This window comes from Pimephales promelas, chromosome 18 (assembly GCF_988280905.1).
Source record: "Pimephales promelas chromosome 18, fPimPro1.hap1.1, whole genome shotgun sequence".
Classification (NCBI taxonomy): domain Eukaryota; kingdom Metazoa; phylum Chordata; class Actinopteri; order Cypriniformes; family Leuciscidae; genus Pimephales; species Pimephales promelas.
Window position 1 is genome coordinate 12,646,043 of NC_142786.1, and position 27,736 is coordinate 12,673,778.

Genomic DNA, 27,736 nt, shown 5'->3' on the forward strand with positions numbered 1-27,736 from the left:
CAAGCATGTCAGCCAATCACAGCAGTGGGCGGTTAGACTGAATCCCACAGCAGACACACCCCTTCAAACAGAGCGTTCAAATCAGAGGCTAAAATCAGGCTAGGAAAATGCCTTTTATTACTAAATTATGACTATTTTTAATCTAAAAAACATAGTAACACTACATGGGCAACCCAGGAAACATTATAAAATAATAAGATAGCCCCATGTCAGGGGACCTTTAAACATTAACACATTCAGGAACTACAGTGATTCAGAAGGTATTTAGGGTTTCTCATGCCTTAATCTAAAATGCTTTCATGTTTTCCTTCACAATCTACATGTCATACCTCATACAAAGCTTCCTTGTCATATTATTGTCCATTTAGAAAATGAACCTTAACCCAATAATCTTCTGCACTACTTTATCTCTGTGTCTGATTTTAAGTGGGCAGAATGCTAGATCTAACGTGCAGTAACTGATGAAAATAACATACTCTGTTACTAACGTAACCTCAGTTCTCTCTAGAAGAGGGAACTAGTACTGCACAATATCTTATGCTAGGGGAAAGACCTCTTTCCTCGAGATATTGAAACCAAAAAATTATCCTTAATTTTGTCTTAATGCAAAACGTGTTGCGGGAGCATGCAGACATAGGCAAGGCGGCTTAGCGTGCCTATTGGCTGTCCTGCGGCAACTGCAGCAGCCTATCGAGCGCGGCTCTTAGGTGACGGCCCAATTGGGATGCTTCGCACCCATTGCTTCACACTCCCACCGAAGTGGGCGTGGCCTAGCCCTATAAATATAGCTCGATGGTCTAATATCACTGTTTTTTCATTGCCGAAGCGAACCAGAGCATGTAGCAGGCACGGCAATAAACGCAGTACTCGTTCCCTCTTCTAGAGCGAACCGAGGTTACGTTAGTTAACCGTTCTCTTACGAGAGGTTCTCTCGTACTGCGTAATATCTTACGCTCGGGGAACACTATTCAAAACGCCATGCGTGCAGGGATCCAACACCAAAGTCCGAAGGGGCAAGTGCCCGGGGCTCATATAGTGCATAATCACCATGAACTCACAGCTGTGCTCACAGCCGATAGCAGTTTAGTCTACAAGGCGAAACCTTCTAGATTATAAAACCTTATAAATGTAGACGGGGAGGCCCAGCCTGCCGCCATACAGATATCTTGTAAAGAAATCCCGCTAGACCACGCCCACAATAAGGCCATGCCTCTGGTGGAGCGTGCTCTAACACCTAAAGGGCACTCAAGTCCCTTTGTGGTGTATCTGGATTGGTCTGTTTCGAAGCGGCTAGGCCCTTAGCGCAACCGCTGAACGAAACGAAAAGCTGCTCAGTCTGTCTGAAAACAGATGAGCGAGATACATAGGCTCTTAACGCTCTAACTGGGCAAAAGAGGCTTATGTTTTCTTCCTCATTATGAACCGGTAGGGCAGACAGGGAGATAACCTGGGCCCTGTGTTTAGGGATTTAGGCACGTATCCGTGTCTTGGTTTGATTATGACCTTTGAGTCATTAAGCCCAAATTCCAGACACGTCGCACTCACTGAGAGTGCTTGTGGATCCCCTATGCGCTTTACTGACGCAAGAGCCATGAGAAACACTGTTTTGAAAGACAAGTGTTTCATATCCGACATCTGGATCAGCTCGAATGGGGCCCCTTTCAAGGCTTCTAGAACCATGGAAAGGTCCCACATGGGGATAGAGGGGGGTTTGGGAGGGTTTGAGAGCTCCTTTTAGGAAATGAATGACCAGATCATTTTTTCCCAGTGACAGGCCAGAGGCAGGTTCTGTAAACGCTGCTATAGCCGCCACGTAAACTTTGAGCGTGAATGGGGACCTGCCCTTATCCAGTAGCTCTTGAAGGAAGGAAAGCACTTCCATTACCCCGCTGTTTGTGGGGTAAACACCTCAGGTTTTGCACCAGTTAACAAATACTGACCACTTTGAGCCATAGAGACGTCTAGTAGACAGTGCTCTGGCCTGCGTGATGGTGTTTCGCACTCCCTCGGAGAGGTTAGCGGGTACCCGTTGATTGCCCATGCGTGAAAGGTCCACCACTCCGAGTGAGCATGCCAAATTGAGCCCCTGGCCTGAGAGAGAGAGGAGGTCTTTCCTCGTCGGAATCGGCCATGGGGCAGTGCTTGTCAGCCGCAATAGGACTGGGAACCATTCCTGGTTCATCCACAGTGGAGCCACAAGAAGCACTGAGTATATCCGGTTTCCCTGATTCGTTCCAACACTTGAGGCAGGAGCGAGACTGGGGGAAAAGCATAGAGCGGGCAGTTGGGCCAGACATGGGCCAGCGCATCCTCGCTCTTGGAGAAAAATTTTGGGCAGTGAGCTCTTTCCTGGGACGCAAATAGGTCCATCTGTGCTCTGCTGAATGTGTCCCACAGCAGGAGGATTTTCTGCGGGTGCAGAGACCATTCCCCAGCTGGTATATTGTTTCTGGACTATTGTCTGTCTTGCCCCAAATTCTGGGTGCCAGGCATGTGTGCTGCTCTCAGTGAGCGCAGATTGTGCTGAGCCCAGGCCAGGATCAGTTCCGTCAGTCTGAATCCGTTCCATCATCCGTTTTAAGACTGGATGCCGCCCTGGCGATTTATGTAGGATACAACTGACATGTTGTCCGAGCAGACTAAGACGTGGTGGCCTCTTATTTGGGGACAAAGGCGCATCAGCGTGTTGTCGACTGCCAACAGTTCCAGACAGTTTATATGAGGGAGCTTTTCTCGTTCTGACCTTTGTGCCGAAGAACAGTCTGCCCTCGTGTAGCACTCCCCATCCCAGGGTGGAGGCGTGGACACCACCTGCACACTCGAGGAAGTCCCCAGGTTTACACCAGACTGGTACCAGTCGGTCGCTCTCCAAGGTTTCAGGGCTGTGACACATTCCTGATTGACCCTGAGGCGAAGCAGACCGGAAGCCCGAGCTTGAGGTGGTGCTCGTGCTTTCAGCCAAAACTGCAGTGGGCTTATGTGGAGCAGGCCCAGATGAATTACATATGATGCTGAGGCCATCAGGCCCAGCATTCTCTGAAAACCTTCTGAGCGGGACTATAGCGCCGCAGCGGAAGGATTTCGTGAAGCGCTGAATGTTTAGGCTGCGCTCTGGCGACAGTCGTGCGGTCATAGACAGCGAGTTCAGCTCTGTGCCCAAGAAAATTATTTTCTGACTGGAGAACAGCAAGCTTTTCGCCCAATTGACTGTGAGACCCAGTTTCTCGAGATGTTCGAGTAACACAGTCTTGTGTTCTATGAGCTCTGAATAAGATCGAGCTAGAATCAGCCAATCGTCCAAGCAGTTCAAAACTTGCATGCCCCAAAGTTTCAGAGGTGCGGAGGCCGCGTCCAAGTACATCATAAATGTACAGGGTGCCAGAGACAGGCCGAACGGCTGGACTGTGAATTGATATGCCTGGCCCTCCAAGGCGAATCTCAAAAAACGCCTGTGACGTGATTCTATTTGTATCTGGAAATAAGCGTCCTTCAGATCTATTGACATAAACCAGTCCCCTTGGCAAATCTGTGCGAGGATTTTCCTGGTTGTAAGCATTCTGAACTGCCGTTTCATAAGCGCTTTGCTCAGTTTTCTTAGATCTAGAATGGGTCTGAGACCCCCGTCTTTTTTCAGTACCAGAAAATATCTGCTGTATAGGGAAGCTGTGCCCACGCGTCTGCGTGAATGGCTAGGGGTAGAATGGGTTTTGGGCTCTTATCGTAACATAGTGATGACACGGGAGCTTTGTTGCGCTTTAACATGGGCACTGTGTTTACAGTGAGTGAGGTGGGGGGCGCGCCTGTGATGGTGGGCAGCTTGGCCGCGCTCGCTTTCATTTATAGCATTTTGCTGTGAGAGAGCGAGCGGGGGAGCTTAACATGTGGGGCTTAACATGTCTGTGAGTGAGTGTGGGCACGGCATAGCGGGCACATTCACAGCACTGAAAAGTCAGCACAGTCTGCCTGAGCTGACTGTATTTGTTTTGGTTTCATTTTTACAGAAACCCTGTGACATGCAGTGTGTAGTGATAGTGGGCACTGAATCGTGGCACGTTCACTACATTTAATGCACAATCGATCGAGTCAATTTTACTTGTGTGAGCCCTGTTTTGTGGCGGGCTGTGTTTGCATGTAGAAATGAGCACTGGTTTGTGGGCATTTTTATTACACTCATAATACCATTTGGCACATTCACTACATTTAATGCACAATTGACATGCGTTGATTTCATTTGTGCAGGCCCTGTACTGTGACGTATGGAAGCTTGTTTCCACCACAGAATGGAAAATAAAAAAGGTAATTGCGACTTTTTATCTCACTATTCTGACTTTTTTTTCTCACAATTGCGAGTTTATCTCCCAATTCTAACTTTATTTCTCAGAATTGTGAGATGTAAAGTCAGAATTGTGAGATATAAAGTCAGAATTGCGTGATATAAAGTCACAATTGCGAGATATAAAGTCACAATTGCGTGACAAAGTCGCAATTGCTTGTTATTAAGTCAGAATTGTGAGATATAAAGTCAGAATTGCGAGATATAAAGTCAGAAATGCATGATATAAAGTCAGAATTGTGAGATAAACTATTCTGAGGGAAAAAGTTAGTATTTTTTTCTCCTTAGAATTCACCTGATAACTCGCAATTGTGAGTTTATATCTCACAATTCTGAGAGAAGATGTCAGAATTTCGACATATAAACTCGCAATTATGTGTTATAAAGTCAGAATTGTGAGATGTAAACTTGCAATTGTGAGGAAAAAAGTCAAATTGTGAGATAAAAAGTCGCACTTCTGTCTTTTTTTTCTCAGAATTGCAACTTTATATAACACAATTCTGACTTTATATCTCCCAATTCTGACTTTATTTCTCAGAATTGCGAGATGTAAAGTCAGAATTGCAAGATATAAAGTCAGAATTGCGTGATATAAAGTCACAATTGCGAGATATAAAGTCAAAATTGCGTGATATAAAGTCGCAATTGCATGTTATTAAGTCAGAATTGTGAGATATAAATTTAGAATTACGAGATATAAAGTCAGAAATGCATGATATAAAGTCAGAATTGTGAGATATAAACTATTCTGAGGGAAAAAAGTTAGTATTTTTTTCCCTTTAGAATTGGCCTGATAACTTGCAATTGTGAGTTTATATCTCACAATTCTGAGAAAAGATGTCAGATATTTCGACATATAAACTCGCAATTATGTGTTATAAAGTCAGAATTGTGAGATGTAAACTTGCAATTGTGAGGAAAAAAAGTCAGAATTGTGAGATAAAAAGTCGCACTTCTGTCCTTTTTTCTCAGAATTGCAACTTTATATAACGCAATTCTGACTTTATATTTCGCAATTCTGACTTTATATCTCGCAATTCTAACTTTATATCTCGCAATTGCAACTTTATATCTTGCAATTCTGACTTTATTTCTCACAATTCTGACTTCATATCTCTGTGAGTTAAAAAGTCGCAATTATTTTTTTCTTTTTTTTATTCAGTGGCGGAAACAAGCTTCCATAGTGACTGTGTTTGTGTGTAGAAATGAACACTGGGCTGTAGGCATTTTATTACACTCATAACACCATCGGCTGTGGCCAAAATACCAGAAAATACACTGCTTATATGATTTTTCTGGGTCGCTGTGGAAACAGCATTTGCGTGCAGGCAAGCGGGCCGTGGTACCGGCTTGTTTACTACAAAATACACTGGAGCAGTCGCATTTTCTTGGAATTGAATGAGCGAAAATGAAGTCTGGTCATGGCGAGACTAGATTTTTATCTGCTGCGAGAGCCAGGTTTAAACACCGGTCTCCCGTGCAAGGGGCTTTGTGTTTCGCCACGGGGGGAAACAACGTAAGCTTAAATTACCTCGAGCAGATAAGGAAGCGTCATCACAGTTTAGTGTGTGTCGGCATATGTTTGCAGGCGTGCATGTTATACAACAGGCTCATTGCTGCAATATTGACATTTTCAGCCGCTGAAACTAAGAGGAGCTGGGAAATGTTTGATAAATGGAGATTGGTCCGGCCTCGGCGGGACTAAAACACACTCTTTTCCTCGTGTCTCGTCCCGCAGAAGGCTTTTTTGACGGCGCTGCTTCTCACTCAGGATCCAGCGATGCTTCACTGAAGAGATGAAAAATCAGTAATATCAGCCAATCGAGCTATATTTATAGATGTAGGCCACGCCCGCTTCGACGGGAGTGTGACGCAATAGGCCGTCACTTAAGGGCCGCTCTCGATAGGCTGCTGCAGTTGCCGCAGGATAGCCAATAGGCATGCTAAGCCGCCTTGCCTATGTCTGCATGCTGCCGCAATGCGTTTTGGATTAAGACAAAATTAAGGATAATTTTTTGGCTTCAATATCTCGACGAAAGAGGTCTTTCCCCTAGCGTAAGATATAACGCAGTACACAAGAGAACCATAATTTTTTGCCTTCCTGTCAAATATTGTGCTGCAAAAATCAATAATAGCTTTAAGTTGCCAATGCTGGCAAATGACCATGATAAGCAGGACTAGATATGCATTAAATGTTTTGGATGCACTTAGTTGATTCTTTGGCTCAATTTCGTGCATTAAAATTGTTATCTAGCTGTGGATTATCCTTTACTTATCCATGCCTGTATTCACAATATAGAACTGCTTCTTGTACCCGTAGCTTATTTCATATTTATCAGCTTTTCCCCATGATTCTGGCATGTTTTCCAGGTGTTTTTAATGGACTTATTTGGGCTGAAGACACTGTATGCTCGAGGAGATCTGGCTCTTTGTTCGATGGCAGGTGTTGCACATGTCTTCTGGCACTCCAATGAAACAGTGTATAAAACCTGCATTGAGAAATGGCTTACATAGATACTGACACACTCACACAAAGATCTACACATGATCACTACAGATCATTCTCTATTATTAATTCATACATACAGCCTTGCACATTTTGTTACATTATGCTAATGCATTGCTTCAGAACATACATTTGTTACTGTGCCCATTGAATGCAAACTCAGTTTTGATTAAATACATGCGTAGAAAGGTAAACACTAAATATGAGGAATAACCATCAGTGCCTGATTTCTCATTTTGCTAAAGGGTTTGAATCTTAATCACTATTTTTCAATGTGTGTAAAAAAGTTCTTTTTAATTCATCTTTATATTTACAATATGTAATGTGTTTGATGTGGACTGTGCTGCTGCAGTAACATTCATGCTTTGCATAATGGACATGTTTTGCTATCTTACAATTAGTAAGTGCAATGAGAAAGGAGAAAATGAGGGAAGGAGAAAAAAAGGATATATATATACAAAGGAAATATGAAAGGAAACTCATGGAAGTGCTGTTGCATTTGCTGTATATAACATTACCTTTCATTTCCCATTCTTAAATCCTCAGTCCCAACATTGCTTGTTTACCATAAAGGGATTTGTATCTGAACATTTAATATTTAACGTTTCTGTTAGGATATTTTACTGTTATTTCATGCTTGAAGATAACCGTGTTTTAAAGAGGCTATATGCAGCTTTTTCCCCAAAATAAACATAACAATAGCCTTTTTATTTTAACATTTATGACTCAAACATCTCCTGATGAGCATGCTGACACCTTGTCCGCTCACAGTGGATGCACCTATAAGCCTGTATCCTATTTTTCCTATTTTCTGACGGGTCGGACTTTTCCCGCGCTGTCTGCGGATGTGACGGCAAGCGCGTTCATGTTACGTATTTTCCGCAAAGCATCCAGGCGGCGCTACGTTTGAAAAAAATGCAGCGCGTCAAAAAGCTGGCCGATGCCCATCTTTATGCAAATGAATAAGGTCCTTCTCTATATGAGTTCGCATCTACCACAGATTTTTTTGTGTAACAATGTGTTCAGTTGTACATTAACTGTGCAGTCGATGCTGTTGTTTACATCCAAGTGCCTCCATAATGGCCGCTCATCCGGGTTACAGCCCAGGTCTCTTTTCTGCGTTGTGTTTTTCATTCACGTGAGAAGAACAGGACACGACTCAGCAGTTTCAGCGATCTTTTATTCTGATGCACAAACAAAATGTAATCAGCCTCTTAGTGAGAATCGCCCTCTCTAGCTCTCTCACAGCATCACCAGTGCAAAGAGGAAGAATCACAATAAAATGCATATAAAACATAAACATATAACAGAAGACATACCTGATGCACAAACAAAATGTAATCAGCCTCTTAGTGAGAATCACCCTCTCTAGCTCTATAAAACAAATGAGATGTACACTTGTCACACGTGCTCTCATTTCACATTTAGGCCCAGATGTTAAAACATCACTTAATCTGGACAAAATTACGAAAATAGCCACACAGATAAGTAAAATAACATTATACACAGGAATTAGAATGAAAATTTAGACATAAAAGCAACAATTAAGATTACGATTAAAGATGATTATCAGGAGCCCAAAATAACCTCACCTCTCACTGCATCACCAGTGCAAAGAGGAAGAGGAGGAGACAGAACAGGAAATTATATTGACTCATGACATCACATCAATTAAAGGGAAAGACACTCAACTTCCCTTAGGCAGTAATATCAGGTATATGTCAACAAACAATTTTGTGGAAATTCTAATAAACTATAAATACATTTAACAGTACACTTTATGTACCTGTTACACTCACCCCTCAGAATTTACACAAAATTCACCAGAGTATAATAAAAAATAAAAAAATACTGGTCACTAGAATTGCATGGTCCACACTTAAAAAAAACAGTGGAAACACAGCATAAAAAGCTACCCAAAAGAAAGGGATACAAATATGAAGAAAGTTGGCCAAACTTCAACACATATTGTAGGCATTACCAAAGTGCCCATTACACTTTGAAAAATCTCAGACCAGGTACTTAAACAGAGCCAATAGGCATTAGAAAATACAACATGACTTCTAGCATTTTCAAGAGACAGCATGAAGAAAAAAAAACTGATCTAAACATGAATAACAGGAGATAAAGACTCCATACCAAGTAAGGTTTCTAGTTGAACCATTGACTCAATCCAGCCTACGAACAGGCTTAATTACTCTACCAAGCCTGGTAGTGTAACGAACATCTGCATTTAAATCAGCTACTGGATCTTGCCAAAAAGGTTCACTGGCAGAGACAGGGATTTGGGGAGAGTGGTTAGCAACAGCCACAGCCACAGCATTATCATCAGTCACCGACACAGCGACTTGCGCATGCGACTCCTCTTGATTGGACAACTGAGAATGCACCCATGAAGAAGTGCGGACATCACCACAAGTAGCAACATTGGAGATGTTCGACATAGAGTCTGCATGTGAGAGTTCCTCAGCCTCATTCAGCCCATCATCTGCGTGCCCATCAGACTCAATTTCGGCACCATTTAAGGACTCACCACTCCTTGTCTGCCCGGTTAGACCATCACAGTGTGCTGCATCAGATATCTGTAAAGGTACACTACAGGCAAGTGTTTCAGCAACCTCATGATCAGAACCAACCATTTCTGGTTCAAGCAGCGGGAGGAAGTTCACTTGAAGAAGAAGATTCCGATGCACTATTCTCTCATTACCAGCTCTGTCACTGATCTTATAGACATGTATGGATGGCTTTGAGGCAACAACAGTGTACATGACCGGCTCCCATTTGTCAGCAAGTTTACGTTTCCCTCTACAACCCTTGTTAGCCACAAGCACTTGGTCACCAACGGCTAGAGGTAGGCCCTTGGCTCTTTTGTTGTACTGGCTGGACTGGTGTTTTTGTTCCACAACAGCATTCTTCTGTGCTAACGCCATGGCAGATTGGAGGTCGCTGACAAGAGATTTCACATATCTATCATAGTCACAGATTGTCTTATCCTGCAGGACACTGCGGAACATGAGGTCAACTGGCAATCTTGGTACCCTACCGAACATCAGGTAAAAGGGGGCGAAACCTGTTGTTTCGTGTGCTGTGCAGTTATACACAAATGTCATGGTCTGTATTAACTGTGGCCATTTCTGCTTAGGCCTAGGTGGGAGAGACCTCAACATATTTCCTAACGTCCTGTTGAAACGTTCGGTACCACCATTCCCCATTGGGTGGTAAGGGGTGGTTCTTGACTTGTCAACTCCAGCCAGTTCAAGCAGCTCAGCAATCAACTCACTCTCAAAGGCGTTGAGCCAGCGAAAATCAGTGCAGACCCTCAGACTACCGTCTTTTTTCCAGACCATCACCAAGGGTGACGCACACTCACTGACAGACTTGCTGATTATGCCTTTCTCCTCCATTTCTGACAACACTTCTCTCAATTTTTGATAGTGGGCAGGTGGGATGCGGCGATGGAATGGACGCTCATCATAAAGATGGATCCTGTGCACAAAGTCCTTTGTCTCTCCACAATCCAGCTTATCCTTTGAGAAAACATCATGGTAGGATACAAGAAGATCTGTCAATTTCCTCTTACACATCCCAGAGACTTCACATCCATCAATGTCAATTTCGTTAAGACCAAGATCCTTCAATGGCTGTGCCGGATTAACGGATGAGTCAGTAATGTGTGGATTTGAATCAGGAACATCACATTGAGTTCTGCTCAGACCCTGCATGACAGGAAAATCCTCCACGGCTAGACAGGAAGAAACATCAGCCACTTAAGTGTTACGGCGAAGTGACACTGACATTGGGTTTGGGTTCACTATCTTCATTGGCACCCATCGATCACCCCACATCGGTGTTACTACGCGTCCGACAAGAATGTTTTTAGGAGCTGAACGTGCCGTGGTTGGCTCAACAATTACAGTACTTCCTGGAGAAACAGGTACATTAGCTGGCAATTTGCCCCAAACAAGATACTCACATTTGGGAAGCAGAGTGATTTCCTGACGGAGTTTTACAGTCCCAAGTTTATCAGGTTGTTGAGGCCCAGACCATCGGGAGATGCAGCTCAGAAGCTCAAGGAATTGCTCACACTCAGGATTACTGTTCTTGCAGGAAATAAGCTCCCAGTACTTGTCATGCGATTTCATCTTCTGCACAACACATTTGATCACATTACTTCCTATTATGAACTCATCTCTTTGTCCAGGCACCACAAGGGTGGGAACGACAAACTTGAATCCATAGACTTCAATCTCCAAGTCATATGAACACTTCGGCTGAATCGTAAGGCCACCACAGCCAACCAGGACCACATTACCCGCAACAGTTTGAGGATACGGAAGAAGACCATCAGCTTGCAGCTTGGACTCACCCTCTTCACTAAGCGTGCAGGCCATACTACCAGAATCCAGCAACCCCTTTAATGTGCAATGGTCACAGACTGTCACAGGAGCATAAAACAACTCACTTGCCCCATCAACTCTCTGAGACCCCACATATAACACGGTTTTGTCTTCTGGAAATAGTTTGCAACTGTTAGCAAAAACATTTTGCACATCTTCTGTGAGGGAGGTTTTACTTAAATTGCCCATGCTACCCCTCTCATCGCATGGGCTCCTCAGTTTAACTGAGCAGTATCTGAGGGAGATGTAAGGCATGCTGCTTTAGGACAGTCACTCTTAAAGTGGCCAGGACTGAAACAGAGATGACACAGCCTTTGGCGTCTACAATGTTCATACGTTGTTTGTTCCTTCGATCTACAGACCCTACATGCAGTGCTCAAGTTGGTTTTGAAATCTGGAGTCTTGCCTGGGTGAACCTGACTGGGTGAAGTTAAAGAGGCAGTGCACAAAGACAGGACTCGATCCATCATGCCAACAATGTGCTGAAGGCTGGTATCTGGAGAGAAGGGAACAGCATATGGATTAAGAGGACTCACAGGAGTCAGTGACTGGGCTGGCATGGAAACTGGCTGCTGAGGAGAACTGGGCATGGAAACAGGCTGAGGAAGAGAACTAGGCACATTATTGTGGCCTGTCATAACAGTGCACTGGTTGCTTGCCGACAAGGACATTGTGTGCTGCTTCCTTGAAGAGACTCTCTTTAGATCCCTCTGATGACTATCCAAGCGCTCCTGGACCTCAGCAGCGCTCCACTTCTCTGCTGGCTTAAACTGAAAAGAGTTTAAATAGCAAGACTCGGGTCCGGGCAATGAGAAATAAACATCATGACTGCTTCAGCAGCGGGATCCTCAACACTCTTATTGTGTCTGCGCAAGCACTCATCAGCAACATCTATGGACTTGTTAAGCCGTATCCAGTAATCCATGGGACTTTCATCTGCTCTAGGGACGGTGCTATAGAAGTCAGCCATGGGCATGTTAGAGTAAGACAACTCACTGAAGTTGCGTTTCAGTATGTCAAACACTGCACTTGGGAACTCACTGGCACTCAGTTCGGGGCGGCTTCGCAGGGACACTTTAACCACATCTCTCGCTTTGCCAGCCAATCTGCTCAGGATGAGATCAGAGACATCAGTTTGCGTTCGGCATTTCATTCTGTTCAAATAACTGTACATCATATCTTCCCACTCGTGCACAGTAAATGAATCACTCTTATCTCCCCTGAAGAATGGTGGTGGTGGTGCATCTTGCTGTACTATCACTTTGAGGCTAGATTTATCAATGCCATCACTTGAGTGCTGAGAATGACAGGGTGGATTAGACTGTACTGGGCTGGTGCGCAAGGTTAAGGCTGGCTGAAATACTCTCTCCTATTTGATACCCCCTAATGACTCAGGAGTAACAACACGATCAATGTCAGGGCGTATGATTGGGGTGGAGCTAGCAGCTGGACCTACAGAAAAACCAATCGCTGAATCGGTTGTGTGCACACAGTCAAGTCCCAAATTAGCTAATGCTCTCCCTCTCCCATAGCAACGTGTAAATTCAGACACACCTTCATTTTCATAAATTTCAGGCCCACGACCTCTTCCCAGTGGAAAAGTGACATTAGAATGTTTCACAGGACTAAAATCATCTTTGCTAGGACCCTCAAACATGTTTCAATTTGTGAAATGAAACCAGAAAAGAAAAAAAAAAATGTAAAAATAAGAGCAAATTATCTGCACAAGAGCAAAACCTCAACTGTTGAACAGTTCAAATATGCAGGGAAATATAAGATATCAAATGCTTTAACTGTTCACTTTCAAAATTCACATTGAAAATAAAATATATACTTCATCAAAATCAATTGTACACTTTTACTTGTTTAAAATGCCTCACAGTTATTTATTATAGTGTACAGATAAAGGATACGATGCATGACGTATACTGAAGCGTCCCGCAGTGCTTTTCACAGTCTCTGTCGTGCACCAACGACCAACGAAAGCGATCCAGAGAAAGAAGAGAAAAAAAAAGTTTCAGGAAGTCAACAACCGTTTACCGTTCCTTTAAGACGCAACAGTTCGTCCCGCGATGTCTCACACTGTTCGTCTCACACACGCGCCCTCCTCGTGCGCGATTTGGAGCCTCCACGAGCTATGGCGATGAGGAAGATCGGCGAAGCGTGCGAGCCGTCACGCAACCACGGCGATCGGCGAAGCGCTGATCTGACGATCCGAAATGATCACGGCACCAAGTGTAAGGTCTCTTTTCTGCGTTGTGTTTTTCATTCACGTGAGAAGAACAGGACAGGACTCAGCAGTTTCAGCGATCTTTTATTCTGATGCACAAACAAAATGTAATCAGCCTCTTAGTGAGAATCGCCCTCTCTAGCTCTCTCACAGCATCACCAGTGCAAAGAGGAAGAATCACAATAAAATGCATATAAAAACAATTTTGTGGAAATTCTAATAAACTATAAATACATTTAACAGTACACTTTATGTACCTGTTACATCAGCAAGTAGCCTACACTCGCAAACAGAACACTTATCTCAAACAATATATGTATTTAACTGTTCTTACCTCTGTAAACATAATGTTGACCTCCTTGCAGCAGATGACTTGTGAAGTGTGCACGTACGAGCGCGCGCTGCGAGAGCGAGCAGAAAGGAAGAGCAGTTCTGTTTTTTGGCCACAGCTGTCAGTCGCGAGTTTAAATTTCAGGAAAACGCATGTAGCCTCTTTAACAGGGTGTTCTATTCACATAATATTCACTTTAACAGGTTTAGAATTTCTAAAAGGGTTCGATATTTTTAAGCACAATTTGATCATAATTGACTTAAAAATGTGTTATACAGATGAGTACTGTACAAAACATATTATGACATTTTTATTGATATCATAGCAGTGTCATGTGTATTTTTTAATGTTTTAGGTTATTTTAACTGTTTTTAATTTAATGGAGGTTAATGGATAGTTTCACAAAAGTATATTGTCTGAGTCTTGTACACTTTGAAGTACACTTTTCAGCTGAAACTGATTTTGTTCAATATTTAACATTTAGTACCATGATGCATCTCCAGTTAGTAAATTTTGTAAGTGACTTAAGATGCATACCAGCGTGCTTTACTGTTTTTAAAGTTTAAGTTAACTTTCAGAATAAACCTTTTTTTTTATGTCAACAATGTTATTTGACGAAAGTCGCCTATGCAGTTCTTAATTATATTTTTAAATAAGTGGGTTTGTGACAAAAAAATCTGAGATGTTACTCTTGCATAATCTACAAAATGTTCATTTTAGCTTGAAAATAAATAATTTAAAATATAGCTGTATATAAACTATACAGATATATTTTAATATTTTAAAGGTGCAGTGTGTGATTTTCAGCATCTTGTGGTGAGGTTATGAATTGCAAACATCAAAAGTTACAGTGGCCAACAGGAGGAGATGTCGTTGTCTGAGACAGCAGAGAGTAGCCAGTTAAGCAATGAGGTTTCTTTACAAAGATAAATTAAGAAATTATGTTTACTTTATTATTCAGTAAAACGATATTTTGTTGCGAATGTTATTGTTATGAAAAATAGGAGAGAGGCCGCACTATGCATGTTCTTTTATTTTATTTGCACAGACTCGTTTTGGGGCGTGCCTTCTTCAGTGTGCAACAAATAATGTTAAAATGATATCTAGTCCAATAATGTCACTAATGTTTCAAACAGTCCATTAATGAAAGACTCGACTGTTATACATATATAAAACTGCAAGAAAGAGGGGTATCCCCTTACCTGATAAGAATTTTACTTTTTTGGTATATACATCAAACCTTAAAAGTCCGGTGGGGGAAGAATGTATCTGAACCTTTCTATATGACGAATGGGGTTCGACAAGGGGGTTTACTGTCACCTCTTCTCTTTAAAGTCCCCGTGAACCGGAAGTTGCAAACGATTTTTCTCCAGTGCTGTGACGTATTTCCAAGTGAAACGGAATATTGAACAGAGGGCAGGGTTTTACTCTAGCGCTCCTCCTCTCCATCTCACGCTCATAGCAAACTAACGGTTTGAGGGGAGTGGTTAAGCGTTTCCCCACCCAAGTTGTGAAACCTACGTCATCAGAAAAAGAAACCGTTCCAGACCGGAAGTAACTTTTCAGATTTTGATTAAAGATTACCAAGGTAAAACGTTTTTTAAATATATTTTTACTTGCACGGATTAATTGTTCACCACAAGACTAGTAATATGCGCTAACAAAGTAAATAGGTTCGATTTTGATTTCACAGGGACTTTAACCTGTACATGGATGGTCTCTCTATAGAGTTAAATTATTGTAAGACTGGATGTGTAATAGGTGATAGTATTATTAATCATCTGATGTATGCTGACGATTTAGTCATTATGTCTCCTTATAGTGCAGGATTACAACAGCTGCTTCGAATATGTTCAAGATATGGTGTGCAGCATGATATTAAATTTAATGTTGAAAAGAGTGTGATCATGATTGTTAGAACCAAAGAGGACCTTAAGTTAAAATTCCCTTCTTTTTATTTAAATGACCAAGTTTTAAATGTAGTAACTAAAGTTAAATACTTGGGTCACATTATTAGAAATGACTTAAATGATGACGATGACATACAGCGACAGTGTTGTAAGCTGTATGGACAAGCTAACGTGTTGGCTCGTAAATTTTATATGTGTACAGAAGATGTTAAAATACCTCTGTTTAGGGCATACTGTACTTCTCTCTATACAGCTCACTTGTGGTGTAAATATTCTAGAGCTAAAATGAAAAAGCTCCAGGTGGCATATAATGATGCGCTTAGAATTTTGCTTAGGGTCCCGAGGTGGACAAGCGCAAGCCAGATGTTTGTCTCCAACAGTGTTCCCACTCTACATGCTTTATTACGGAGGTATATGTACAGTTTTATGTGTCGGCTGAGTGACTCAAAAAATAGCATCATAATGGTGCTAAATAATATCACATTAAGTGATACAGGGTATTTTTCCTGTTTCTGGAGGCAGTGGAATGAAAGCTTATATGTTTTTTAAGAGAAATGTGTATGTTGTCTGTAAATTGATGTCTGTATGTATTGTTCTTGTTCTACTCTGTGTGTTTTTGATATGGACCCATTGGTCTGAAATAAAGAGTAAATTAAATATGAAAAATATGTAGAGAATCACTATAGAAGAATAGAATATTATTGTTACTTGTTTATCAATGTGTCAGTGTTTTATTCGCTGACTTTAGCTAGCTTCTTTGCATGAAGAGCAACATAGTGACGAAACGCGTTTGTCCGTTTAGACTTTAGGGCCATTGAAGAAACATGTCGGCGCAAAATGGCACATTTCAGTGTAATGGAACCCGTGGTGTATGTAGATAGCAATGGCTCATTCTAAGGTAATACAAACTTAGCGGTTCATTAAAGGTGGCATATGTAATAATTGAGGTAAAAATATCCAAAAAATGAGCTACACGCATCAAAAGAATGAGAAGAAATAAGTGCAATGATGTAATTAAAAAACTGACAAGTTATAGTGCTGCCGAGATATAAACCTAAATTAGCATGCTAAATGACTAGCCCCGGCCCGGTAGGTGTCGTAATACCAGTTCCGGCCATGGGAGGCGGTATGCGGCCGGGCAACATTACCACCAGCCAAACTGCAGTACACGAGTGAGTCGCGCTAGCGCCGGCTTGTGTGTGTACTTGAACCTGATGTCAGTCGTGTGGAAATACAGCCCACTACTACATTTCAGTTCAGGGAAGAGTTCAAAAAATGATTGGTCGACATTATGCATGAGGAATACATTTTGGTAAGTTGTAGCATACTGTATCTTTCAACAGTGCGGGTTCTTTTTCCATTAGCTAGTAGAGATGATCGGTTCACGTGCGCTAGGGATCTGTGGTGTAACATGTACAAGCGCCAAAACGGTATTTATTGTTTGAATTGCATAATAAAATTGACAGAATCTGAGAGCTTAACTAACCTGCTTGCTAAGTGTTAATTGCATGTGTCTCACGGTGAATTCGTGAGAGCTGGCAGCTCTGAATTTCGCTAGGTTGATCAACATAAGCGAATGCTGTCTGTCAAATTAATTCAAACTAACAATAAAAGTGTAATATGAACAAAACGAATACCGTAAACTTAAAATAATAGCCTGCAGGCTTTTATTTTCCCATATCGTCGAAATGCAACAGCTTGTTTTTGAGACAGGCGTCTATGAGTCGGTCTTCATCATTTAGTGTTGAGATGTTGTTCATTTAGTCTCTGATCTCTAAAAATCTCCAAATGCTCCACGTGAAACTGCGGTCTTCCGACCTTTTACTATCGTGTCAAATTATTTGAATAATATGCGGAGAAAGAGAGCAAAACAGCGCTCGTTTGTGTTGTTTGAAGACGTGAGTGCGTGCGGCAGCGGCACAACACATTTTCTGGAGGTATACTGCCCCCATCTGTTATGGAATATGGAATATTTTTTGATTTTTAGTTCCAGAAGGCACCTTTAAGTAAGGTCTGAAAACAGTTATGTATATTATATTGCATTTCTGTCTACAAACCCTCCTAAATATTACACAATGCACCTTTAATATTAAAAATAGAGCAGTCAAAGAGTAATGAACTCCAACAGCTCATGTTTTTACTGCAAAATTATCTTAAAACTGTTAAGGTTGATGTAAGTTAAGGTTTAATGAAACTGCTTACAAAAATACATGCTAGTTCAATTAGAAACACCTGACTTTAAAATGAAAAAGAAATTCATCCATTCATAATGATGCAAAAATGTTCAACCTAAATTATTTCTCCTGGCTCTAGTGGATAATAGTATTACGTTTATGATTGTCCGTCTTAGTATATCTTAAATTATTAACAATTTATAATTTTCTGTTGATATTTTTTAAAGTCATGTATGCATTTCTTATTCTGCATTTGTCTTTGAGAATTTGATGTTTTGATCATCTCTGAATTGACTGATCATGTAATTTCATTTGCATCACGTATTATCTTGACTTATAATAAATTGCTACATTTGATTTTATTCTGACTTTGGGTGTGTTCACACTTAGCAGGTACAACATCTAATGCAATTGCTCTGTTAGCAGCACGGGTCATTTAAATGAGTGTGAAGAACACAGCTATCCGAATCTTGGTGCACACCAAACAATAGACCTTTCTCACAACTTCCGTATTTGTGACCGGAAATACGCAATTGTCGAGGTAATCTTCTTCCGCTCCATTCATAACAGATAGCGCCGCAGGCAACTAGTGAGAGTTGTTGCGTACCAATCTTTTTTGTTATTCCCAAAAGCAGCCATATCTGTCGTTTTCATTCCTTCCCTCGTCAGGTCCCTGTTGATGAAGTTCGACGGAAATGGATTCAGGCAATCTGGCGGGATGTTATTGATCCTGTGATCTTCTGTACTTATCATGTCACCGTTCACTAAGCCGTCATTGTTTATGTTTATTTCTTATGTTTTATGATTTGTGTATTTTGAAGTAACGTCAGTTCATGTTCAACTTTATTAAGATATTTGCATCCAGCGTAATAAACACATAAAAATATACACCACAATATAAAACAAGATAAATAAGGACACACAACAGTGGGCTATATAAATTTAAAATATTAATATATACCATTCTGAGTATTTAACAATCTGAGTGTACAAGGGATTAATATAAATTAAATTAATATTTGTATAAATTGTTCATCTTTGATCGTTCTATAGCAAGAGCAATGAAAAAAAAAATCACTACCTAAGAGGATAACTGTTGAATAAAACTGACAGACTTCTTTCTGGTATTCACATCAAAATGCAGTTTGTAAATAATAGTTGCTAAATATTAATAACTTTCCACACACTTTTATAACACTTTTAATAACTTTTTTATGAACGTATATTGGGAAGAATGAGCTTCAGTTCTGAAATCAATAGTCATATCTTTGGTCTTAGATACATCAGCTGCAGACAAGCATCACCACAGCATTTTACAAAGTCATCAACAACTGGACCATGACAAGTTTACATTTTTTCGAAGTTTTGAAGACTCTCTGATCAATTTTCTCTTCTCAGGGTAGGTTTTTCTGATGTGTTGACAGTTGACGGGAACAGCTTCCACTGCATGAAAAGACTCAAATCCGGCAATATCCGGGCATGGTAAACTCCTGTGCAATTTGATGTTTGCTGGATGTATGTGGGAAAAAGCGGATCAGAGTAACACGGAACAGTATATTTCCAGACAAACCCGGAAACCTCACCTACGCGGGCATATACAGGAATCCGTGAAATTTTACGGACATATACAGCTGAAACACTGCTGGGTGTGAGAGGTGTGAAGAAGACCTTTCATATGTTAATGACTGACACTAAGGGTGCTGGCTGTTCTCAGAGGGAGGAGTGGCAGGGGACTTCAGGATTGAAAATTATCTCTGGTCTACAGCAAACAAGTTTTTTTTGTACAGAAAAATAAATAAATTCTTAAGGCCCTGAAACAGAAAACCGACGTCAAAGAACTAGCAATGACTAAAGCCAACTCTAGGGTTGGCTTATGTCGCCTGTGTCAGGGCCTTAAAACTACTGTATGAAAAAAAGTATCCTAATCAAATATTCTTTTATAAAAACAGGACAAAATAAACACCATGAATATACGTTCACAAAAACATCTGAATATTTAATGAAATAAAAAATACAGGGAAACATTTCAGAATATCTAAATTTTTATTGTGAAGTTTTACAAATTGCAGACAACAACATTTGTCGCCATTGGCTTTGCTTAGTTGGGGACATTTTTATTTAATATTCAACAATGTTATTGAACTGCCTGCATTGACACCATTATATGAGATCTGAACTGAGATAGACAATGACATCACGGTTTTGGCTTGGAGTTAATCCATGCTTCTTTGGGCATGCATGATGTGAAACGAGTGGTCGCAAAACCACCGGGCTTTCCCGTGTTATTGTCAGCAGCTGGTTATCCTTCCATGTTGAAAGGTCCAGCTGCATCATATTTATTCACAAAATTAAATAGATTCACTTGCAACGCGTCATACCGAGGTTTGTGGTTTGAGTAAATAAGTCCTTCCGCAAACAAACAAGCTGCAAGAAAAGGGGGCGTTTTGAGGTTTGAAATTCACCACTCACAACCATTAACACAACAAATGTGGTGACGTAATGGAGGTGCAACCAATAACGTTAGTGTATTGCTTCAAGCGCGAGAAAAATACTTTAAAATTACAGCATTCTTTCCCGAAGCAAAGAGAACAGTTCAAGGTTTGGAAACAGTTTTCTTCTATTCACCTTATTTTGCACGACAACAAGGGTGACGCCATTGCGTTCGTTTTGTCATCTTACTCCCGTCTGAGAAAGACTTCAACTTCCGGCTCATGAGAGAGATGAGATTCTGCGCTAGTTGAAACGAACGGTAAAATATGGCAAGTATTAAATGTTCAGTTAGGTGCTGCCATAACAGTTGGATTAAGAGGAGAGAACAATTGAACCAACGGTGTAACGAACATAATGTGAGGCGGTCAGATTGTTGTTGTGGAATTCCACAACGATTACGTATTTCCGTTTTTTGTGAAAAAGGTCTATAGGACTGTAGTGAACAGCAGGCAGACACGATGGCTGGCTCCCCATGTCACATTATTAAGGACAGAAAGTTTGATAGGACTCTCAACTCACACCTCCAAAGGAGTTCCACAAATAAACAACCAGTTGGGCTAGGACAGGTGTGTCCAAACTCTGTCCTGGGGGGCCACTGTCCTGCAGAGTTTAGCTCCAACTTCCCTCAACACAATTGTCTGGAAATTTCTAGTATGCCTAGTAAGATTTTGATTAGCTGGTTCAGGTGCTGGTTTAGGTGTGTCCCTCCTCAAGAAAGTTTAGAGGGTTCTTTTGAGACAAACTAACTTTGTTGTTTTAAGCTGTTGTTTTAAAAGTACCAAACCAATTAATAACTGACTTAAGTTGTTGCTAGTGTAACTTTGATGCACTTAAAGAGAAACAAGGAAGTTCTGCAAGAAAGGAAGTTTGGAAACAGCAACAACACCCACTGCCCTCCATTTTTTAGAACTTTAGAACCTTTTCTTTAGAGATCCTCCATATGTGTGTTTCATATTATCTGGATCTTTTGCACAGACTTCAGAACATTTACTTTCATTGCTACTTTTCCTGTGTTCCAGATGAAGGGGTGGTCAAAATCCCTTGCCTCTTCAGCATATGTATATCATAATATCCTTTTGAATGCTTATGTATTTCTTTTATAATATCAATAATTGAGTATATCCATTATTACTTAATCATTTATTGACATATATTATTCTTTGTACTTTTGCTTGTGAAATAATATTCTTAAATGCATGCTGATGTAAGTAACCAGCTTCTTTTAGGTGCACAAGGCCATTTGTCTCTTTCTCTGGTCTCAGGAGAAAGGTTTATGGATCCTAAAGGCGTCTTGAATACACATGTCCAACACATATGCTCTTTTTCTCTGTACATATGGTCAAGCTATATTGAGCATTGTTATATTGAATATTGCATTGCTTTAATTGTTGTATTAAAATATATTCTTTCTATTATATTTGCTTTCTGGGGAGCAAATCTGTTTTTCTCCCAAACGAGTGAATTTATTTACCATTATGTTTTGGTACACTTAACTGATAATAAGCAGCTCAGGCTCTCTTCAGCCTTGATGGGAGCTCCTATTTGCTAGTGTCCTATGTGAACGCAGTGACAGTGAAACTAATAGGGAAATAGGGATTTGGTTTGTGTTTGAGTGTTAAAACATAAAGGGGTCATTGAAGCCAACAGTTTAAGGCACCATTATCACACACACACATCGGCTCAATTTCGTGACTGCGCGTGCGCGAGCGATCGGTTGTTTGTGTTTGTAGCTCCGGAGAATTTCTTCACAAATCCTTGATTTTCTTCTTTACCACTTATTTATAAACAAGCACTTTCTATTTTTATATTATGTGAACTTATCCTCGATAGTATTCCTTATAAAAAACAATTGGATTGCTTTGATATCGCTACTTATATCCAACCTCCCTAATCCTGGCTACTAGCCTTTAGCCCGCTAGCATTCCACGCGTGCCCTCTCGCCTATTGATCGTCTCATTTTACACCCGTTTCACTGAATCCTGGTTATTTCCGACATTTCAATCCTAAATTAGTAGTGATAGTTGTAGTATCACTACTAATTTACTGATCATCCGTTATAATGGCGAACATATCAGATGCGTGTCTAACATTACCTTTGAGTGCAGATGAAGACACATTCGAGCTCTTCACGGTGAAGCAGGAGCTGGAATACGTCGAGAAACAGATCCGCGGTCTGCTGGTGAAGCAAGCCGAGCTGTTGGATCGGCGCTCAACGCTTGAAGCATCACGCGCCGACGCTAACAAATCAAATCACTCTTTGACTCCGAGTTCATCTACGCCGTACGTTACTCTGCCGAGGAAGATGCGACCATCTCAGGCTTTATTCACTCCGGCACCGAAACAACATGGACCATGGATCACACAGCGGAAGACACGAGCCAGGACCAGAGCTGCCTCTCCGCCCCTCCCGGTCTTCGAGATCTCGACCCGGAACCGCTTCTCCCCTCTTCGCGAGCCGGAACTCGATGACGCCGTGATCATCGGCACATCCATAGTCCGCCATGTCCGCGCTAATTCGGATAAAGGTAAAGTGCGCACTCACTGCTTTCCTGGTGCTCGTGTTCTTGATGTTGCTGCACAGGTTCTCGAGATCCTGAACGGGGACGAGCGCGTCGGAGCTGTTGTGCTGCACGCGGGAGCGAACGACATTAGGCTGCGGCAGACGGAGGTTCTGAAGAAGGACTATAGGAGCCTGATCGAGACGGTACGCAGCACAGCGCCTAAAGCAGCGATCATCGTGTCTGGACCGCTTCCCACGTACAGACAAGGACAGGAAAGGTTCAGTAGACTTTTTGCATTAAATGAATGGTTAATGTCATTGTGTAATGAACAGAGGCTGCACTTTGTAAATAACTGGCATCTGTTTTGGGAAAGACCGAGGCTGTACAGCACAGATGGTCTCCATCCCAGCCGAATCGGAGCGGCTGTGCTGTCGGACAACATTTCCAAGACATTACGCACCAGATGACTAATGAGTCAAAGTCCAAATTACAGCCTTTGCGGTCCAAACTTAACTAATAAGCATAGTGTGGAACATTATATAGAAACTGTGTCTATTCCTCGTTTAGTGAAGCCAAACAATAAATCTAGTGTAGGATCTAGCAAAAATCTTATTGTAATTAAACCAGAAAATCTAAATATCAGTCAACAAAAACAATTTCTAAAGCTAGGTCTCCTAAACATTAGATCGCTCACACCTAAGGCGGTTATTGTAAATGAAATGGTCACAGACAATAACTTCGATGTTCTGTGCCTTACTGAAACCTGGCTTAAACCAAATGAGTATTTCGGTCTAAACGAATCTACTCCGCCAGGATACTGTTATAAACATGAGCCTCGTCTGATCGGTCGTGGCGGCGGTGTTGCAACAATCTATAAAGATATTTTTAATATTACTCAGAAAACAGGTCACAGGTTTAATTCATTTGAAGTACTTGTGCTAAATGTTACGCTCTTAGATGTAAGAAGGAAATCTATATTATCTCTAGCCCTGGCTACTGTATATAGACCTCCAGGGCCATATGCTGAATTCCTAAAAGAGTTCGCAGACTTTCTCTCAGATCTATTGGTAAATGTCGATAAAGCAATAATTGCTGGAGATTTTAACATACACGTAGATAATACAAATGATGCGTTAGGGGCTGCGTTTACAGATTTATTAAACTCCTTTGGGGTCAAACAAAACGTCAGTGGTCCCACTCATCGTCTAAATCATACACTAGATTTAATTATATCATATGGAACCGATCCAACTGATATAGATATTATACCGCAAAGCGATGATGTCACTGATCATTACATGATGACTTGCATAATACGTACTGCTGAAATATGTCATGTTGCGCCACGTTATAGACCAGGCAGAACAATCCTTCCAACCACTATAGATGGATTTTCAAATAGCTTACCTGATCTATCTAAGCTGCTAAGTGAACCCAAACAAACAGATGAATTAGAGGAAATGACTAGCAGTTTAAGCACCATTCTTACTAGTACATTAGATATTGTTGCGCCAATTAGATTAAAAAAGGTTCGAGAGAAAATTAAAGCACCGTGGTACAACAGTGCTACGCATGCTATCAAGAGAGAAACTCGCAACTTAGAGCGTAAATGGAAACAAACTAATTTAGAGGTCTTTAGAATCGCGTGGAAAGACAGTATGTCACGTTATAAAAAGACACTAAAAACAGCCAGGGCTGAGCATCTCCGCAAACTAATCGAAAATAACCAAAATAATCCAAGGTTTTTATTTAACACCGTGGCTAGACTAACAAATAAACAGACATCACCAGAGCAAAATATACCTTTACAGTTTAGTAGTAATGATTTTATGAATTACTTCAATGCGAAAATAGAAAGCATCCGAAACAAAATTATAAATGTACAATCCGCTATGGTGTCTTATGATTCAGCTTCAATTATGGACCCTCTAGAACAACTAAACCGCTTTACAACGATAGGACAGGAGGAGCTAAATAAACTTATCATTGCATCTAAACCAACAACTTGTTTATTAGATCCAATACCCACTAAACTACTGAAAGAACTATTACCTGTAGTGGAAGAGCCTCTCCTCAATATTATTAACTCGTCTTTATCTTTAGGTCATGTCCCAAAAATATACAAGCTGGCTGTAATAAAACCGCTCATTAAGAAACCGCAATTAGATCCAAATAACTTGGCAAATTACAGACCCATTTCAAATCTTCCATTTATGTCCAAAATACTTGAAAAAGTAGTGTCCGCTCAATTGTGCTCTTTTTTGCAAGAAAATGATATCTATGAAAAATTCCAGTCAGGATTCAGACCGCATCATAGTACAGAAACTGCGCTAGTTAAAATTACAAATGATTTACTTTTAGCTTCTGACCAAGGCTGTATCTCAATACTAGTCCTACTTGATCTTAGCGCTGCGTTCGACACTATAGATCATATAATACTCTTGGATCGACTACAAAACTTCACCGGTGTCCAGGGACAGGCATTAAGCTGGTTTAGATCGTACTTATCGGACCGTTCTCATTTTGTCTGTTTAAATGGGAAAAAATCAAAGATAACGTCAGTAGACTATGGAGTACCGCAAGGATCGGTTTTAGGCCCTCTGCTATTCTCAATATATATGCTGCCACTTGGTAATATTATAAGAAAACATGGAATTAATTTCCACTGTTACGCTGACGACACTCAATTATATATTTCATCACGACCAGATGAAAACACTAACTCATCTAAAATGACAGAGTGTCTCAAAGATATAAAATGCTGGATGACGCGTAATTTCCTGCTATTAAATTCAGATAAAACGGAGGTATTACTTATTGGTCCAAAAAACTACTCACAAAACCTCTCACAATACAACTTTAATATAGACGGATGTCCTGTTACTTTATCCACAACAGTAAAAGACCTGGGTGTTATACTAGACCGCAACTTGTCGTTCGAAAATCATATTTCATATGTTACAAGAACAGCCTTTTTCCACCTTAGAAACATTGCTAAGCTACGTAACATGCTATCTATTTCTGATGCAGGAAAATTAGTTCACGCATTCATGACCTCGAGACTAGATTACTGTAATGCTTTATTAGCCGGTTGTCCTGCATCCTCAATAAACAAGCTACAGTTAGTACAAAATGCAGCTGCTAGAGTTCTTACTAGGTCAAGAAAATATGATCATATAACACAGATTTTATCATCTCTACACTGGTTACCTATTAAGTTCCGCATCAACTACAAAATACTACTACTGACCTATAAAGCCCTAAATGGTTTAGCACCTATGTACTTAACGGACCTTCTTTCGCCCTACAATCCACCGAGTTCCTTAAGATCACTAAATTCAAGGCTTCTGGTCATTCCTAGGATATCGAAGTCCAGTAAAGGAGGGAGGGCGTTCTCGCATTTAGCTCCAAAACTCTGGAATGGCCTTCCCGATACGGTCCGAGCCTCTAACTCGCTGACACAGTTCAAAACTAGATTAAAGACGCATCTCTTTAGTCAAGCATTCACATAATGCTTACCTTCTAGTCCTCTGTTATGCCATACGGAACCGTTTGCCACTGAAACTTCTTAACGCACCAGTGGGGCTCGACAGCCTTTTAGACAAACGGGTCGGCGCGTATGGTTGGGTTGCGGAGAGTTCGGGTTACGGAGAGTTTGTGAGTTATAACGGAAATCATTATGAACATCAGCTATGCTAATTATTTCCCATCTGCCTTTCTGCTGTTATCTCGGGACGCTTGTCCCGAGAAAAATGGCGTTCGTCAGGTCCAGTTTTGTGTCCAGCCTCTCACGGGGATTTCGGATGCCCCAACGCCTGTGATGAGACGACTCAACGCCTGTGATGAGACGACTCAACGCCTGCGATATGTTATGGCGCCGTTTGATTCATAAACAATATTTATATTTAATATTTATATTTAAACAATATGAATGTAAGCCAGAGGAGAACTGGCCCCCGACTGAGCCTGGGTTCTCCCAAGGTTTTTTCTCCATCCAATCTGATGGAGTTTGGTTCCTTGCCACTGTCGCCTTGCTTTTGGCTTGCTTTGAGCTTGCTCAGTTGGGGTTATTTAGTGTTTAGCAATGTTGTTGATCTGTGTTGTGCTACTTTCATGTTATCACTGTGAAGCTGCTTTGATACAATCTGTATTGTGAAAAGCGCTATATAAATAAATGTGACTTGACTTGACTTGACATTTCTTTGTTAAAGTCTTAGTCCAGTTAGAATAAAGTTTAGTGTTAGTGTTCTAGGTTGCAGGTTAAGGAACCACTGCCATTGTTGAAGATTGAATGAGTTGTTGTTCTGGACATACGGCGCCAGCAACCCAAATCTGTGACCTGGAAGGTCATGACGTGCCTCTGAATGTCAGATACATCATCGATGGAGATATGCTTCGTCTATCTGTATATGTGTGGAAAATTACTGTGTTTATCTATTTCTTAGCCAATGAGAATCATTCAACGTATAAGCAATGACGTAGCTTAGACATTGAAAATGGTAAAACTGCTGTGATTTTTGTAACTGTAAGGGGGCGGCCTACGTACTCCTGTGTGAGTCTTGAAGCTGACTTCTGCTGATGAAACTGCAAACTATGTTCAGTAAACTTGTCTTTAATTTTTTATAATTCTGACTCCGGGTCTTCATTCTTCATATCTGGTTCTGGGTCCTTGGACTGTTAACCCCTAACACAGACAAGAACCTTCACAGTGAAACAGTGGTTTATCTTTCTTCAGTTTTTGTGTTCAAGGCTGTTTAAATCATTAAACTCAACCATTTATAAATTCAGATTCTATTCCAGACTGCATATTATTCACTACGCAGTGGAGTGATTTTGAATTGATCTCCTTACAGACATGTAGGGA

The 27,736-nt window shown here is 41.0% G+C and overlaps 1 protein-coding gene across 3 annotated transcripts in view; it reads left to right on the forward strand.

Annotated features, from left to right (window-relative positions):
• The window catches only part of ppt2b (palmitoyl-protein thioesterase 2b), a 126,923-nt gene extending 99,425 nt beyond the window's left edge, over window positions 1-27,498 (forward strand). The window contains exon 8 of one of the 3 annotated variants that reach the window (XM_089122638.1): window positions 21,391-22,946. In XM_089122638.1, the coding sequence (XP_088978764.1) occupies window positions 21,391-21,474 (84 nt within the window). In that variant the 3' untranslated portion in view covers window positions 21,475-22,946. The other 2 variants (XM_089122636.1, XM_089122637.1) reach the window with 2 other exon arrangements.
• The last annotated feature ends 238 nt before the right edge of the window (window positions 27,499-27,736 follow it).